General features: G+C 34.8%; 1 protein-coding gene across 1 annotated transcript in view; it reads left to right on the plus strand.

Annotated features, from left to right (window-relative positions):
* The first annotated feature begins 1,694 nt into the window (after window positions 1-1,694).
* NEK5 (NIMA related kinase 5) overlaps window positions 1,695-18,594 on the plus strand; it is an 82,938-nt gene continuing 66,038 nt past the window's right edge. Inside the window, exons 1-5 of the mRNA XM_051990722.1 lie at window positions 1,695-1,790; window positions 3,919-4,002; window positions 4,084-4,154; window positions 8,857-8,943; window positions 15,486-15,540. Coding sequence (XP_051846682.1) covers window positions 1,695-1,790; window positions 3,919-4,002; window positions 4,084-4,154; window positions 8,857-8,943; window positions 15,486-15,540 — 393 coding nt within the window. The remainder of the gene's footprint in view (window positions 1,791-3,918; window positions 4,003-4,083; window positions 4,155-8,856; window positions 8,944-15,485; window positions 15,541-18,594) is intronic.

An 18,594-nucleotide genomic window follows, 5' to 3' on the forward strand; every position in this document is an offset into this window, starting at 1 on the left:
GAACTGGATTTAGAGTCAGAAATATGGGCTTAAGTAAGAATTTGACCACTTATTTAGAAATTAGGCAAGTTATCTAACCTTTTTTCAGCCGCAGTTTTCCTATCTGTACAATGAGATGATAGAGAACCAGAGAGGCAGTTGGCTTCTTTATTGTTTCTCATTTTCTTTCTCTTCTGTTATTTTCTATTAGATTGTATTTGTATTCTATTCTTTCTCTTCCTCCTGATATTCCTTCTGCTTGAGATTTGTTCTTGCTAAATACATACTAAAATTGAACAAAATGTTTGATGATATATAATGCTGAGCATCTGATTAATGCACACTTTTATTTATATTAAACATTTTTTAATATGGGGGTAACAGGATTAATTTTCTGAACACTTTCACCCTTCCATCTGTATTTATCATTCCCATACATACACCTGTATTGGTGAATCATGAAAATTTAGATAACTTAAAAGTAACTCTTCTTTGATAAAAAAAAATTGGAGATCCTTTGCTTATGTAGAGGTTCTTAAGTTGGATTTCAAGAATTTGATTTTTAAAAAAATATTTTGATACTTATTTTTCAATATAGCTAAAAATTCCTTTGTAATCATTATTCCTTTATAATTCTATATATTTTATTTTACACATTAAAAATATTATTCTGATAAAGGATCCATAGGTTTCACCAAACTCCCCAAGGGATTCATGTCACAAAAAGTTAAGAAGCCCTGGACTAGAACATAAAGTCCAAGCTTGTTAGCCTAGTATTCAAAGCTCTCCACCATTTGGCCTCAGCCCTATAATTTTTCTAAACTATCTTTCTCCCTCTCTCTAGGAATTCTGTACTTTAGACATTCTACTTGTGTCCTGGAATTTCATGTCTCTATACCTTTATAATACTTCTCCCTCCTTTTTGCCTCCAAATCTTTTTAAGATCCAATTTAAATGCCACATTTTCCAGGAATCCTTTTTTTGACCATCCTGGCCTAAAACAGTATCTCTTCTGAACTTCTATAGCATTTCCTGCCCAATTTGAGTCAGAGTGCACAGTAGATGGTTTGTTGGTTTTGGGATTAGCAGAGATAGATTTGAATCCTATCTCCTACACTTCCTAGGTCTAACTTTCTGCAAATCATTTACCTACTCAATCTCAATTTTTTCAGCTTTAAAATTGGGATGATAAAAGCATCTACTTCATAAAGTTGTTGTAAGAATCATGAGAGATAATATATGCTTTTGTAGATCTTAAATTCTATACAGAATTTGTATGTCCATCTGTAGATTTATGATGTAGAGGTACATATAGATGTATTTAGACTGTATGTCTATTAGATTTAAGGATCAACCCAAGTTCATAGAAGCTCAGCATTACATGGTTGGCTAATAGGTATCAGATATTTTTTGGCCAAAACCACTAATTAAGCCTTTTTTAATAAAACAGGAAATGATTTTGAACTACTCTAGAACAGGGGGATACACACAGATAAAATAACTTTTTAAAAAATATTGACAAATCATATTTATTAATTTTAAAAATGGAAGGTGCATCTTAGGTATTTTCATGAATTATTTTGGGAATTAGATTTCTAACCCATTATATAGAAGAATATTGTAGTTATAGTTTAGAATACTTTACTTCTAAAGAAATAATACATAGAGGAAAGTCATTCCAGTAAATGTAATAATGTCCCTTTTTTCTTACAGAGATGAATAAATTATACATTGTAATGGAATATTGTGATGGAGGAGATCTTATGAAGAGGATCAGTAGGCAACATGGAGTACTCTTTGATGAGGACAAGGTAAAGAATTCTAATTGGTTCAGTAGCAGATATGTTACCAACATCTAGTATCTGGGAGAAAGAAAAATACAGTGATTATTCCAAAATTAGATTATTATTAATGATATTTGTAGGTGATCTCTCAAATTAGAATGCACTGAATTAGTCCATATTCCAGCCTGAGAATACATTCACAATCTTCCATTGAAAGTGAAGTCATCTTGAGAGATAGAATGTTGGCATTCTCGGAACTTCCAGCATCTCCTTCCCTTGCCTAAGTCTATATGTGCTATTAAGATGAACATTTGCATGTTTAAAAGTATTGCATATGTGTAACTTATTGATTGCTTGCTGTCTTGGATAGAGAAGGGTTAAGGGAAGGAGGAAAAAAACTTGAACACAAAATCTTACAAAAATGAATGATAAAACATTATCTTTACATGTATTTGAAAAAATTAAATACTATTGAGAAAAAGATTTTTTAAAAAGATAAATAGTTACTTCCCTTTTAAAGTTAGAATCTGGAAGCATTTAAAAACAAAACATTATATATGCAACATATTAACCTCTTGACTTGATCTTATCCTTTTCTCATTGGGGCAACTAACTGCCTTATAATATCTATGCAATCTTGCTAATGAGGGGGGAAAAACCCTTGTTTTTAGAAAATTTCATTTTTGTTACACTGGTTATTAAGAGAAGAGAGAGAATGAGTGAAAAATGGCCTCCTTTCTCATCCTCCATCTGTGCAACCACACATTTCCAATACATAAAGAGCTTTTGTTGAAGTCTATTTGGGAGCTCTGATCATGGAAGAGATATGTACTTCTATGGAGAGGAATAAGAATCAGAGCCAGGATGATGGATGCTTAATGTTCTGGATTAAAGCACTCCACCATAATGTTACTACCTTCATCTTTCCTGAGGTCCTTTTGTTATATTTTGCTATTTAAGACCATCATGATTCTATACATTGCCTCTAGTTTTGTTGTTAAATATTTCAAATATGAATAAGCAATCCACAAATTTCAAACCATTGTGAATTTATTCAAGCATTCTTCCTATGTTCATGCAGGAACATATTATTTCTGGATTTATGGGAAACATGTCTCCTCTTTTCCTTCTGTGCTATTTCTTCTATATTTATATGACTTCCCTTTGCTATTAAAGTCTGGGCTACATTTCATCTCCATAAAAGGGCTTCCAGAATTACAATTTAACATTTTGTCTCTGGAGAACACCTGCATACATCCTCCCCTTTTTTGTATTTAATATGACAAAGAAACAAACATACACTTGTGAATTAGTAAAATTTGAATGGCATTTCTATAGATATGGAGTACATATTGAAAAGCACCCTGAATTTTATGGCAAGAAATTGCCAAAAAAAAAAAAAAAAAAGAAGCTAAATGAGATGTTAAAAAGCAAGATGAAACCAGATTCTAAAAACTTCTATTCTTGCTCTCTCTATTTTCTCCTACTCCAAAAGGAGTTGCAAAATCATCAAGATTTTATCTGGAAAAAGAAAATACATGTGAAATGACCAGCATCTTATTAACATTCAAATGTTCAGTAAGAAAAACAAAATTAGGAACCATCTCATTCCCTTCCTTACTTTTAATCATTTATCTTTGAATTATATTGAATTCTCACTGACTTAAAGGGCACAGTAGACAGAGGGCTGGACCTGGAGTCAAGAAGAACTGAATTCATATCCATTCTCAGACACTTACTACATGTGTGACCCTGAGCAAATCACTTAACCTTGTCTGGCTAAATTTTCTCAATCTGTAAAATGAGATTAAGAATGGCAGCTACCTCCCAAGATTGTTGTGAGGATCAAATGAGGTAATAATTGTAAAGACTTAACACAGTTTCTTGGACATAGTAAGTACTATATAGATGTTACCCATTGATGATGATGATGATGAAGAAGAATTCATCTGGTAAAGTTGTATAGCTCTTTGTGCCTAAGTTTTCCTTGTCAGAAAATGAACAGAATTAAAGATGAAAGTGGGTACTTCAGTAAATGTATTTGATCTATTCAAAGGATATCCAGGTAATTTCCTCTGTTTTTGTATCTTATCACTAGGACATTTCGCTGAAATTCAACTGTCAGATTGATAGAGAAACTTCTCTTTCATTGTAGATTCTGGGTTGGTTTGTGCAGATCTCTCTGGGATTGAAACATATTCATGATAGGAAGATTTTACACAGAGACATAAAAACACAGGTAAATAACCCAGGAAAAGTGACTTAGAAAAGTGGACTCTTTTTCCTGACTTAACTCACATAGCTTTTTCTTTGTTTATAGAACATTTTTCTTAGCAATAATGAAATGGTTGCAAAGCTTGGGGACTTTGGCATAGCAAGAGTATTGAACAAGTAAGTAGTTTTTAAATATATTTTTTCCTCCTTAAAATGGTTACATATATATATACATATATATTTGTTTAGACAAAGCTACTATTATCTAATATTTTAGATAAATTTTTAGATGCAGACTTTGAGGTAGTATTTGGATCACTGAGGCACACCAAATAAATACATTGGAAGGGAAGGAAGGAAGGAAAAAAAAGAAGGAAAAAAGAAAGAAGAAAAGGAAAAGGAAGAAGTAAAAGAAGAAAGAAAAAACCCTTTGTGTCATACAGTCAGCACGATCAAACCAAAAAAAAAATTCCCACATTGGTCACATCCAAAAATACATTTATCTATCTATATAGTCCATCATCTCTTTGTCATGAAATGTTCTGTTTCATCACTCCTGTGGAATCATCATTATTACTTTTTTTTTTTTTTTTTTTTGCTGAGGCAATTGGGGTTAAGTGACTTGCCCAGGTTCACACAGCTAGGAAGTATTATCTAAGGTCAGATTTCAACTCAGATCCTCCTGACTTCAGGATTGGTACTCTATCCACCTAGCTGCCCCTATGGAATCATTATTGATCATTTCATGAACTAGAATTTTTTCTTTCAGAATTATTCATTTTTATAATATTGACATAAAATAGAAATTGTTCTTCTGATTCTGTTCATTTCACTCTGCATCAGTTCATATAAGTATTCCCAGATATCTCTCAAGTCATCTCTTCATTTCTTCTTTTTTTAATTTCCAAGTTTTTATTTTTTTTTCCTCCTTTTTTAAAAAAATAACTTTTTATTGACAGAACCCATGCCAGGGTAATTTTTTACAACATTATCCCTTGCACTCATTTCTTTTCCGATTTTTCCCCTCCTTCCCATCCCCTCCCCTAGATGGCAAGCAGTCCTATACATGTTAAATATGCCACAGTATATCCTAGATACAGAAGGTAGAAATAACCTGGGAAGAAAAACAAAAATGCAAACAGTTTATATTCATTTCCCAATGTTCTTTCTTTGGGTGTAACTGCTTTTATGCATCATTGATCAATTGAAACTGAGTTAGATCTTCTCTTTGTCAAAGAAATCCATTTCCATCAGAATACATCCTCATACAGTATCGTTGTTGAAGTATATAATGATCTCCTGGTTCTGTTCATTTCACTTAGCATCAGTTCATGTAAGTCTCTCCAAGCCTCTCTGTATTCATCCTGCTAGTCATTTCTTATAGAACAATAATATTCCATAACATTCATATACCACAATTTACCCAACCATTCTCCAATTGATGGACATCCATTCATTTTCCAGTTTCTAGCCACTACAAACAGGGCTGCTACAAACATTTTGGCATGTACAGGCCCCTTTCCCTTCTTTAGTATCTCTTTGAGGTACAAGCCCAGTAGTAGCACTGCTGGATCAAAGGGTATGCACAGTTTGATAACTTTTTAGGCATAATTCCAGATTGCTCTCCAGAATGGTTGGATTCGTTCACAACTCCACCAACAATGCATCAGTGTCCCAGTTTTCCTGCATCCCCTCCAACATTCATCATTATTTTTTCCTGTCGTCTTAGCCAATCTGACAGGTGTGTAGGGATATCTCAGAGTTGTCTTAATTTGCATTTCTCTGATCAATAGTGATTTGGAACACTCTTTCATATGAGTGGAAATAGTTTCAATTTCATCATCTGAAAATTGTCTGTTCATATCCTTTGACCATTTATCAATTGGAGAATGGCTTGATTTCTTATAAATTTGAGTCAGTTCTCTATATATTTTGGCAATGAGGCCTTTATCAGAACCTTTAACTGTGAAGATGTTTTCCCACTTTGTTGCTTCCCTTCTAATCTTGTTTGCATTAGTTTTGTTTGTACAAAGGCTTTTTAATTTGATGTAATCAAAATTTTCTATTTTATGATCAATACTGGTTTCTAGTTCATCTTTGGTCGCAAATTTCTTCCTCCTCCACAAGTTTGAGAGATAAACTATCCTATGTTCCTCTAATTTATTTATTATCTCGTTCTTTATGCCTAAATCTTGGACCCATTTTGATTTTATCTTGGTATACGGTGTTAAGTGTGGGTCCATGCCTAATTTCTGCCATACTAATTTCCAGTTATCCCAGCAGTTTTTGTCAAATAAGGAATTGTTATCCCAAAAGTTAGGATCTTTGGGTTTGTCAAACACTAGATTGCTATAGTTGACTATTTTGTCTTGTGAACCTAACCTATTCCATTGATCAACTAATCTATTTCTTAGCCAATACCAAATGGTTTTGGTGACTGCTGCTTTATAATATAGTTTTAGATCAAGTACAACTAGATCACCTTCATTTGATTTTTTTTTCAGTAATTCCCTTGTGATTCTCGATTTTTTGTTCTTCCATATGAATTTTGTTGTCATTTTTTCTAGATCATTAAAATATTTTCTTGGAAGTCTGATTGGTATAGCACTAAATAAATAGATTAGTTTAGGGAGTATTGTCATCTTTATTATATTTGCTTGGCCTATCCAAGAGCACTTAATATTTTTTCAATTATTTAAGTCTGACTTTATTTGTGTGGAAAGTTTTTTGTAATTTTGCTCATATAATAATTCCTGACTTTCCTTTGGAAGATAGATTCCCAAATATTTTATGCTGTTGACAGTTATTTTGAATGGAATTTCTCTTTGTATCTCTTGCTGTTGGATTTTGTTGGTGATGTATAAAAATGCTGAGGATTTATGGGGATTTATTTTGTACTCTTCATTTCTTATAGCACAATAGTATTGCAGTACCTTCATATACTATAATTTGTCAAGACATTCCTAAATTGACAGATATTCTTTTAGCTTTCTAGTTCTTTGCCACTATACAAAGAACTACTTTATGGTTTTGGTTTTTGTTTTACACATAGGTCTTTTTCCTCTTCCTTTGATCTGTTTGGGGTATAAGCATAATAGTGGTATTGCTGGGTCAATGGACATGTGCAGTTTAATAACCTTGGGGACATAATTCCCAATTGCTCTCCAGAATGACTAGACCAATTTATAACTCCACATCAACCTGTTCTCCCACAGCTCACCCCCAAATTTTTTCTTTTTTTTTTTTCCCTTAGCTTTGCCAATCTTATGGGTATGAGGTAGACTCTCAGAGTTGCTTTAATTTGCATTTCTCTAATTATTAGTTATCTGAAGCATTTTTTTCACATGATTATAGATAATTGTGTTTCTTGTTCACTATTCTTAGAATATATTAACTGGAGAATGCAACCTCAGTTTCAATAAAAGTTGAATGAGACTTCTGTGATTTTTAAGCAAGTGACTGATCTTCTCTCAAACTAGGGCCTGAAGTTGGACTAAATCACACTTTGTTAACTTTTCATTGTATCATGTAGCCTTTTCGCAGTCTAGTTAAACTTAAGTTCTCTTAGAATATCATTATTAATTGTACAAAATAAAATACATAGGATTATGAAAGGAAATATTTTTATTGAAATGCAATTTTTTTTTAAATTCAGGGACCCGGGGTAAAAATTCCTGAATTACAAGATCCTTAAGATCCCTTTGCCTTCTAGTCCTTTCTCAGTCCCCTCCCCCAAAGCATCTGTCTGTTTCTTGTAAAATTCATTTTTCTCCAACCTACCTCAACACTTCATTAGTCTTCTTGGAAGAAATAATTATTTTTGATAACTAAGTGCTGAGGTAGGTTTAAATAGCAAGTTGCATAATGGTCTCCTTCCTGTTGGAGGGAGATTGGGAGTAGGCAGCCTCCCCAGCAGAAGCTTTGTATATTCTGGAATCTGTCTCTTTCTGTTAGGTAGTATCTATTCTCCCCCCTTCCTCTGGCTTGCCTCTTGTCCCACTTGCCCTGGACCAGGTTTGGTGCTTGATCCAGGTGCAAACAGTTCTTAGTTTTGGCTGTATCTTTGAGGTATCTTCCACCTGAGTTTCTCTGGATTTCTTTAAATGGTTAAAATTCACTTCAATTTAGTTAATATTTATTGCACCTGCATGTTGTCTAGCACTACAAGGTGGTTCTGGGTTGAAAAGTAAAGGTTAATATACTATCTTTGAAAAATCAGGCAGATAAACGACCATCATTTCTTCTGTTCTAAGCCCATATCTGTGGTTTTACTTGATTCTTCCAAAAGGAAAATCCTTTGGCCATGAGGAACTTGAGGAAGTGGAAACACAGTGTGATACTTGGAAACAGTGGCGAATCTGAAGGCAGAGGATCTGGGTTCAAGTCCTTTTTCAACCACTTATTTTTTGTGTGGCTTTGTGTGTTTGTTAACTTCCCTTGATGTCAGTAAATCAGTCGTATCAAAGATCCCTTTCAACTCTCTATGTTCAGTTCTATGATCTGGTAATAACAGCTAGTCTTTATGTAGGTTTGCAAAGCACTTTATACATGATAACCTGTTGTATTCTAACAACCCTGGGAGACTTTATATTTGAGGAAATTGGGACACAGAAAAATTAAGTGACTTACTCAGAAGCACAGAGCTAATGAGGATCCTGAGCTCTATCTAGTGTTTCACTTAGTTGTCTTTGGACTTTGAAAGTTAGAGAGGAAATGATAGTCAAGAATTGTTTTCCTTCCTTTTGTTATTTTCAAAATAGTTTTGTTTCTTGTTCTAATGAAATAATTTTTCTGTTATATAATGACTTTACAATAGAGTCTAATTTTCTTGTTTCCATGAGAATAAACAACTTTATTATTTTATTCAAAATATTTTTAGTACAATGGAACTTGCTCGTACATGTGTTGGGACACCTTACTATCTATCTCCAGAGATCTGTCAGAATAAACCCTACAACAACAAAACGTGAGTTCTTGCTATCAACTGACTCATTTGAAATTAGCTGTCAAGTCTAATTTAAAGAATTCTATAGGAATTCCAGGAACTTTGGGTCATCCTAGCCAGCCTGTTGATTATAGCTTTGTATCTTAGTGTCTGTGTAAGATAGAGCTCCTTTGTAAAGATATTTTTACATCTTTATAAATTTTTAGGGTTGAATTCATTTGTAGAAAAGCTGTCATCATAGACACTGAAGATCTTGTTATTCTGTGATGACATATGGCAGATTGGGAATTTTGGTTATGGGTTGTAAACCTTGGCCTCTGGGATTAATATTTGTGAATGCATTGACCTTGGGTTATTTGTTAAAAACTCTATTACTTCTAGTAAATAAATCAATCAGTTTGTTAAGTGTCTTCCTTTTCAACAGGCATGGTCCTAAACTCTGGGAATACAAAAAGAAGTGAAATTCAGACCCTAACTCTTAAGAAGTTTATAATCTAATGGAGGTATCATGCAAACAAGTATATACAAAGCCAGCTATATGTAGGATAAATAGGAAATAATGAAAACATTAGAATTAAGAGAGGGTGGGAAAGGCTTCCAATAAAAAAAGGGATATTAGTTGGGATTTAAAGGAAGCCAAGGAAGTCAGTAGGCTGAGCAGAAATATTCCAGCTCTATACCTGACAACACATATAGAAGAGTGATCTATCTTGTCATTGTATACATTGCACGTACCATCTGTTTAATATATTTAATTAATATATTGTTACATTAAAATAATCAATATAATATAATATTTGGATAGCTAGCATTTGTATTAAAGTTTTTAAAGAAATTTACAAATTTTATTTTATTCTCACAACACCCTTGGAAGGTAGATGTTATTATTATCACCATTTTTAAAAGGAGGAAACAAAGACATGCTAAGTGTTCACTGGCTTGCTCAGGATAGTCCTCTTCCTCCCCCCCAATCCCCTTGTGCTAGGCTGAAAGCACTTATTTTGTGATAGTTCTCTGGCATGAGGACATATTTCCTGGTGTGATGTTTTAAAACATTCAAGAGACATAATTTCTGGGTAATTTAATCATGTTATTAGTAATGCCAGCACTTTAATAAAAGACCATCTCTCCCTTAGACCAAAGACTCTTAGGCTCATAGCTTATATATCTTTTTGGAAGAGGAAGGTTCCTGAGGGAGGCTTCAACTCTGATTGGTCAACAATTTAATGAGAGGAAGCTCAAATGAGGAGCTCAGAATCCCATTAGATCACTAGCCCTACACCCGCCACTCCCAGCTTTGGGCAATTCTAGACAAAGAATGTATCTCCCACCCAAGCCTGAGCGAGTTGGATGGATGGCAACACTCAGAATAAGGAGAATGGTAGTCCCATCTTCTATCAGCCCCATCCTTGAGAGATTGGACCAGGAAATGGAACAGAGGGGGGAAAAAACTCAGGTCTCCCCAGTTTTAATAATTGCTGTTAATATGAAAGAAATAATAATTTTTCTCACTCTGTTGACCCTCATTTTCTACAACTGGGCTGATAGTGCCCTCCTCCCCCGGTTTCAAGGATTGAACCCTTATCTAGGCTCCCAGTTTATATTTAAGAAAAGGCCCATGGGGCTGCCAGAGGCCTGGAGAAAACCGATGAGTTTGGGGTCTGAAACTGGCATGTAAAACCATGGGAATCAGTGCAAGTGATGGGGGAGATGGTTAAGAGAAAAAAGGAAAGGGGAACCCAATATACCTTTTGACCCGTCCAGCAGGTCACCTACATGTGGGTCTCGAGGTGGACATTGCCTGTAAGGCTAATGCCTGTAAAGGAATGGGGTTAGAAATGAGGAGGGAGTCGAGTTGAGGTGGAGCAAGGTCTCTCATTTATTGAACGAAAAGGGTCTTAGTTATATATGATTTCTGGGTGGGGGGTTGCAATGTAAAGAGAAGAATGTCAGACCACATGTGTGGCTGACATCCTGGGGCATACTCGTTATCTAGTTCCTGGGCGGAGATGACCGATTTCCTGGGACACACATTATCTTATCTCAGGAATTTTGGGTATTTGCTAACCGTATCAGAGTTTACACACAGGTAGTCACGTTCTTCTTGGCTTCTTTGTTTCCTGGGGTGCCTGTAGGCACTAAGGTATAGGAGAGTCTTTTATGAATGGTTTCTAGCAACCTTTCAGACATACACACTAACAGTGAAGCTCACATGAGAGCAGCACTGCACAGAGATGCAAGTCCATTCAGCAGGAAAAAGGGGTTCTTCAGCAGGCAGTGGGCTCCACTGCAGAGGAGGGGGAGCTCCAAAGTGTCTTTCTGAGAGTGGGGTTCTGTGATCTTATCAGGTCTCCCTGAAACTGGCTGAATTGCTTGTCGGGGGTCTGGGCAAAATAGTATCTATCAGACAAAAAAAACAAGTTGGTGGTAGAAAAAATATTTTAGAAGTTTGCATATCAGAGAAAAACGATGGTAGGCAAAATATTATTTGGAAGAAATTATGTAATGGAAGAGCTGTACTAATCTTTGAAAAATGTTATTGTCAGTATTTTTCCATGACTGCTCTATAAGCTTACAGCCTTTCCTAAGGGGAGACTTCTGATAAAGACCACCAAGCTTAATCTTAAAGTAGTGCTGAAAACTGAATAAGAATATAGTGAGTTTGGCAGCTGGGTAGCACAGTGGCTAAGTTCTGGGCAAGACCACAGTGACACTATGGCTACAATCATTTTTTAATATCAAGAACAATATCAAATTAATTTACATTTGATTCTGATCTCAAGGAATCTGATCATGTCTGTTTCCTCTCTCCAGTCTAAGACTGAAACCTTGCTCTTTCTAGTAAAGTATTCTTAGGTTTGTGTGTGTGTGTGTGTGTGTGTGTGTGACTATAACACCTTCCTTTTTCTCCTATATCTCTGATTGTTCCTTTTCTAGCTCTTTCTCCTTCTGCTCCTTGAAAGTGGCTAACTCCCAAGGTAATATGGGTAGTTTTTTTTTTTTTTTTAATGATTTCTTGAAATATGTTGTTTAGGCTTTTTCATATTGGTTGTGGCTTTGGGGTATTCCAGTGCTTAAATTTTTTCAAATAAACATTATTTCACTTAAGGATCATGGGTGAAATTCTTTAGCTCTAGAGTCAGTATTCTTTCCGATATATTTGGAAATACTGAAGAACCTACAATTACATGTCAACAAAGGACACATTAACACTTCTGTTTTGGGGTTAGACCTCTCATTTCATAGTCATTCCTTCCATATACTCTGAATGCCTCCCAGTACCTGTGATGACTGTGTTAGCACCCTGGATACCTTAGAATCAGCCAGAGTCCGGATAAGCAAAAGTCCTTGGTTGTTATTCTTGGTCTTTAGAGATAGAAGTGAATTGGATGGAAGCAGAATCTCTGCAACCTTCCTTCTTTGTCTCCCGCCCAGAAGTGACCTTCCACCCCCTAGTTCCTCCTACAATTCTCTGTATACACCAATTATCAAGCCAGCACAGGATAGTGGGAAGGGCCATTTTCCAAGCATATGCTAATAGAGTAATGTCCAATTGGTAATTAGCCTTAAGTGCTCAGTTGTCCAACTTCAGTGCATCAACTCAAGAATTTCAGCCCTTTACAAATGCCTGCTACTCCTATTTCTATTATTGCTGTAATAGAATGAGATTGAGTTATTACAATGAGCAGCAGACTTGGGAAATGATAGGATAGAGACTTCTTTATTGTTGTTAATACCAGAACAGATAATGCTGTCTTCATAATGGGATCATCACTATAACAGTTTGAAGAATTATAACTTTTTTTTGTAATACCTAAAATATGCTGTATTTAATTTGGCTATGCTTCCATTGTATTGCATAAGTAAATATTCTTCATAATGACCCTCTAAGATATGATATTATGCTTTGTAAAATTAATCTCTTCCTGCAGAGGACTGATCTATCTGGAAATCAAACATCTTCTAAATTATACGAATTAAAAGCTTTTCAGCCTATCCCCTAAAATCTAGTAGTGCCATCAAATCACTGAGAAAACAGAAAAAGAGTAATACCTGACTCTTTAGAGCCTCTTACCCAAAGAAGAATATATGGTTAAAAATAAATTAATGATGACTTGTGTCTGCGACAGAACCTTTTATGTGAATCTTGGTAATTAGTATTATTTGGTGATGATTGTAAAATATATCCTCTCCCCCCAAAAAAAACCCCCTGAATATTGTCTTTTAAAATATAGTTTAACTGGGGACCATAAAGATAGAAAAAGGAGAGCATTACTAAAGCCAAGTGAGGACTAAGTGGTCATGGTCATGATGGCTTATCTTGGCTTCTCATGTCTGGAGCACAGGTAATACTTCATATTAGGGCCTTGTTAGATTCTTGCCTTTGACCAACAAAGAGAGGAAGAATGAGGAAGAAGAGAGGGAGTTTGAAGAAAGGGAAAAGGATGAGGCAGATGAAAGTAAAAGAGAGAAAGGAAAAAAAAAACAAGAAAAGAGAAAAGATAAAGGAATGATGGAGTATGAAGAGTGAGGGAGAAAAGCAATAGTCTTGGCTAGAAGATTGCTAAGAATAACAAGAGAGAGTTGCAAAAAAAATTATATATTTCTATTTTATTTTATTCTTTATGTATACTTCCCTCCCACTCTGCTAGAACTGAGGTATTAAATTTTTGGTTATTCTGAAGACTGAACATTTGATTTATTCTTTTTTGGACCCATTTTAAAATACTTTATCCAGGGATATTTTCCTCCTGGCTTAGAACAGAAAGTAGTATAATTTATCCATGTAACAGATTCTTTGGAAATTAGAATAGCCTAAGTGGAAATCAGTGATTCTGTGACAAAGTAAGAAATTTTAAAAACAAAATTGAAAATTGAAACTAGAAAAAAAGTAACATATCTGCTATTTAAAATAATTGGCCAGGAAAACAAGGAGATATAATTTAAATTGGACTATCTAGAAACTATAATTTTTTTAAAAACTTGAGGACTATATTTTCAGAAATCACAAATTAAAACTTCCTAGATATTTTAGATACCAGAGAATAGAATAAAAATATAAAGAACCTGCCAATTACATCCTAAAATAAGTCTCAAAGAAAAAAAAAGCCTCATATCATAACCAAAATCCAGACTTTCCATATCTATATATTGTAAGCCTGCAGAAAGAAGTATCAAGTATCAGAGAATCACAGTCATGATCATGTAAGACCTGAAAGCTTATAAAATGGGAGAAGACTTTGCCAAAAGGCAAAAGTTAAAATCTTGGAAGTAAATATCATCCTATAGGAGGAAAATGGATATTCAGTAAAATAGAGGACTTTCAAGCATTCCTGTTGAAAAGACTACACATCTCAGTAGTAACTCAGAAATACCAACAAAAGAGGTAAGGGAAAGCTATAAAGAGAAATTTATTGGAGCAGTTGAAGTAGTTGTTCAATGGTGAAGGGTTAACATTTTAATAGGGAGAAAACCAACAATTATTCTTTTAGATCAGAATTCAGATTAATGTCTTCTAAATATATCAAGGAATTTAAATAAGAAAAAGAGACTGGGCATGTATTGGTTTTTTTTCTGTGGATTTAAAGAGAAGAAAGAGAAGGGAAGGTAAAAGGAATACATTAATGTCAAAAAGAGAAAGAAGATACAACTTGCTATTTCTCATAATTTAGTATGTGAAGAGAGTATAAAAACATGACAGAAGGAGGAGTAATACACATCAGAAGCTCACATATCCAACAAAGAAGGGTTGTATACATGCAAAAAGGGAGACTTTAGTGTAGAAATACATTAAACAAAGCTGGGAAATAGTAAGGGCTAAAATGGAGGAAGGTTAAAACAAAAGGGTAATACCAAAGATGTATTACAAGCAAATCAAAGTTCTTGATTCTAAAGAAGATAATAGAAGAAGGGAAAGAGACAAGCAAAGAAATGGAAGATAAGGTGGGAGTGGGCAGAAGAGGGGATAGGAGGAATTAATAGAAGAATGAATAGCTGAATAAATTGTTGTATATGAATGTAATGAAATATTGCATCATGAGAACTAGCAAAAATGTGAGACAATTTTTGGCAAAGCATTAATATTTATTTGATCACTATTCTATGAAAATAATTATATAATTAAAGAAGATTAAAAAATGTTTTTTTTTCCCCTTATCTTCTCAAACTGTGTTTAATTCAACCTAGATTTCCAGGTTTGATTAAAACATATCTGTGTAATTCATGAAAATGTTAAATTTCAAAGCAAGATTAAAGCCTCAAATTATTTCAAAACCTGCTGGTTCTAGATATACAGAAGTGTAAAACTGATAGCAGATTTTACATACTTTTCCCATTCCAGAAAACCAATAGAAGAAATTCTGCTTTACTGTTACTTATATCTCATAGAATTGGCCTGTTTTCATTTGAGCAAGAATAAATTTTCACATATGTGAAAACACTTTGAAAAACTGTAAAGTGCTTTGCAAAGAGAAGTAATTTATTTTTATAATTTCCATCGTTGAAGCATTTTAGAAAAAACAAATATGTTCTTGGTATATAAATTTAATCTTATTTTTTCACAGGGATATTTGGTCTCTTGGCTGTGTCTTATATGAACTGTGCACATTAAGACATCCTGTAAGTATCAGATTAATTTTAAATTACTAAAGACATAATAATTTGAACTATTGTGAAAGGAAAAATTTGAAGTTTTAAATAATTACAACAACAACAACAGTAATAATATAATACAACAATAATTACATTTACTTAGGAAGAAAGGAAATAAGCATTTAGTAGGTGCTGACTGTGTGAGGTACTGTGTTAACTATTGGCAATTCAAATATAAGCAAGGTATGAAGCAGTTTGGAAGTACAGAAAGTCTCCTTGAATAGGCAAGAATGTGAAAAAGGGATGTATGTCATGTAGAGTGATATTCCAGGGTGAACATCCTTACAAGGAAGTCCCAGGCACTGAGGGATGTTCTAGGACCTATATAGTTTGTTTTTTTGGTTTTTTATCCCTGAGGCAATTAGGGTTAAGTGACTTGCCCAGGGTCACACAGTTAAGAAGTGGCAAGTGTCTGAAACAGGATTTGAACTCAGGTCCTCCTGACTTCAGGGTTAGTGCTCTATCCACTGCACCACCTACCTGTCCCCTAGCTGCCCCCACCTATGTAGTTTTGAAGTACAGAGACAGGGTTGGCTGGTCTGGGCCCTTCCCCAAAATGGAAGCTTCAGGAAGAATTCCTTAAAGGGAGAAGGGAAGAACACATTTTTATAATGCTTTAGGATTTCCTCACAACCTTTCTATATGTGTCCCCACATATAGAAAGTGTCCCCATTTTCCAGATGAGGAAAATATGGCTCATGGTGGTAGGTTTTCAGATGGTAGCTGCTATATCCTTAGCTGCCCAGGCTATAAAATAACACCAGTAAACTGGAACCAGTGGAGTAGGCAGAGTTCATGATTGTGACAGAGTAAAATTTGAACTCAGGGCTTCCTGAATTTAGACCCAAGCCTCTAAACACTGAGTCACCTAGCTCTTTAAATGCCCCAATTTGAATGTGCAAAGAATGCGCCAAATATGAAAGCAGAGATGACTAATTAGGAATTAATACTGTGCTAGTAGAGTGTCAGTTATATGTCAGTAGGTCATGGGGGTGAGTTCTGATATGGATCTCTGGAAGACTGAGGAAATGTGCTAAGGGTGGATTCTGAAGTTACATGGAAAGTGGATACCATTTCTTTGAGTTCTGAGGAGGAATATAAAGTGCTGCAGTTTATGCAGACTACACTTCAATAATTCAAAATGGTGATAAATCACTTAATTATTTGTTTCCTTTCCTCTCGGGAAAGTATGAGCCTAGCAGACATGAGGTAAAATATTCAGTAGCAAAAATTTCAATCATTTGATATCAGTTTGAGAGGTGATATATAATGTTGACTACAAAGAAATGAGACTGAATTTTTGTGATATGAGTGCTTGTTACTTAATAATCAGACTTGATAATTTGTAATAATGCTATATATTTACCATATATTAAGAGAGACTAGTTAGATGGTGGTTCAAGTATATAGCTTCACAAAAAGCTTCACTGCTTGGTTAGAAATGGTTATACATTGGTTATATATTTGCAGATGGGCATGGTTATTCTTAAAAGTTACACTATCTTGCTTATAATGGAGGATTGCCATTTAGGAATATTAATTCTGCCTTGAAATAAACAGAATAAACAAACCTCTTCCCAAGTGGGAACTAGTTTGCCTGCCATTTTTGTTATTTAAAGTCATCAAAAACAGTTTGTCAAATCCAAAATATCTCAGAAGGACCTTATAATGAGATCATTACTTATTTGCACTATATATCCCTTTATTAAAGAAAATTCCTCTTCTTCCTAATACAAATATATCAGAACTCCAAGAACTAATATTTTCATGATGTGGCTACTCCACCAATGGAGATCCCCACCTTTTTATGCCTACAATGGATTACAGAATAATAATCTAGGGCAACTAGATGGTACAATGGATAGAACAGTAGGCTTGGAATCAGGAAGATTCATCTTCATGAGTTCATATCTTCCCTTAGACACTTACTATTTAGGTGACCTGGGACAAGTCATTTAACTCATTTTGCCTCAGTTTTCTCACATGTAAAATGAGCATGAGAAGGAAAGGGTAAACCGCTCCAATATCTTTGCCAAAAAAAATCCCAGATGTTGCATGGAGTAATTGACAGTTTCTAACAGTCTGTCAGCTTCAGAATTTCCTCTAGGTTTTGTGACTGTTTGCAAGAGTTTCATTGAATTTGAATTGAGCCCCAAAATTTGTGAAACAACTATAAACAATTAAAAATCCATTGCTTGGTAGCCAACCAATGATGAGCTTCTGACTTTAGTTAGACCAGTTTCCAGATGATAGATATACAACCTTATTATTGGCCAGAACTTGAAACAAGGTATTAAGTGGAATTGAGGAGACAATGGTTAAATCTAGTTTAGCATTGATTTAATGCTACAACAAATAATGGTTTCCTAGTGATATAATGATTGGTTTATACTCAGTGTAGAGCCTGTAAGCTAGGAGCCTTAGCCAGGATTTATTCGGAGAGACAAGCGGACAGAAGGCTGGAGGCTAGAGGCTGAAGGCTGGAGCACAAACCCTCGGACTCAGACAGATTCATCCCATCTCACACCACCTTGGTGGCAGGCTCTCCTCCTTCGCTTCTCCACTGAAACCAAGGCTCTGGAAGGCCCCCAGAAAACTAGCTGAGCCCCAAGTGAAGGAGATAAGACTTTGAAAGAGATAATAAAGGATTTGGACTTTAACACCTGGCTGCACTTCTGGTGATTACTGAACTGAAAAGAAGACTTCTCCCAGAGATCTCCAGAAAACCGGACCAAGAAAGGGAACATTACACATTCTAGCAGCCATCTGAGAAATCTGTGTATCTTCAGAGGATCCAATTCCCAGGATCTCTCAACCAGTGCTAGGTGCTATCAGAAGACACAAGATTGTAGTATTTTAGCCCTGATATCAATGATTAAAACCAGTGATTTTGGTTTGTGTCATAGTTCTCCTGTGGTTAAAGAATTCATTGTTTAGTGGATAAACTTTCTGGTGATGCTCTTTCTATATTATTAGCCAAACTAGTCCTAAGCAGATAATAATCATAATTATTATTAGCAT

The sequence above is a fragment of the Antechinus flavipes genome, chromosome 3 (genome assembly GCF_016432865.1).
Source record: "Antechinus flavipes isolate AdamAnt ecotype Samford, QLD, Australia chromosome 3, AdamAnt_v2, whole genome shotgun sequence".
Taxonomy (NCBI): domain Eukaryota; kingdom Metazoa; phylum Chordata; class Mammalia; order Dasyuromorphia; family Dasyuridae; genus Antechinus; species Antechinus flavipes.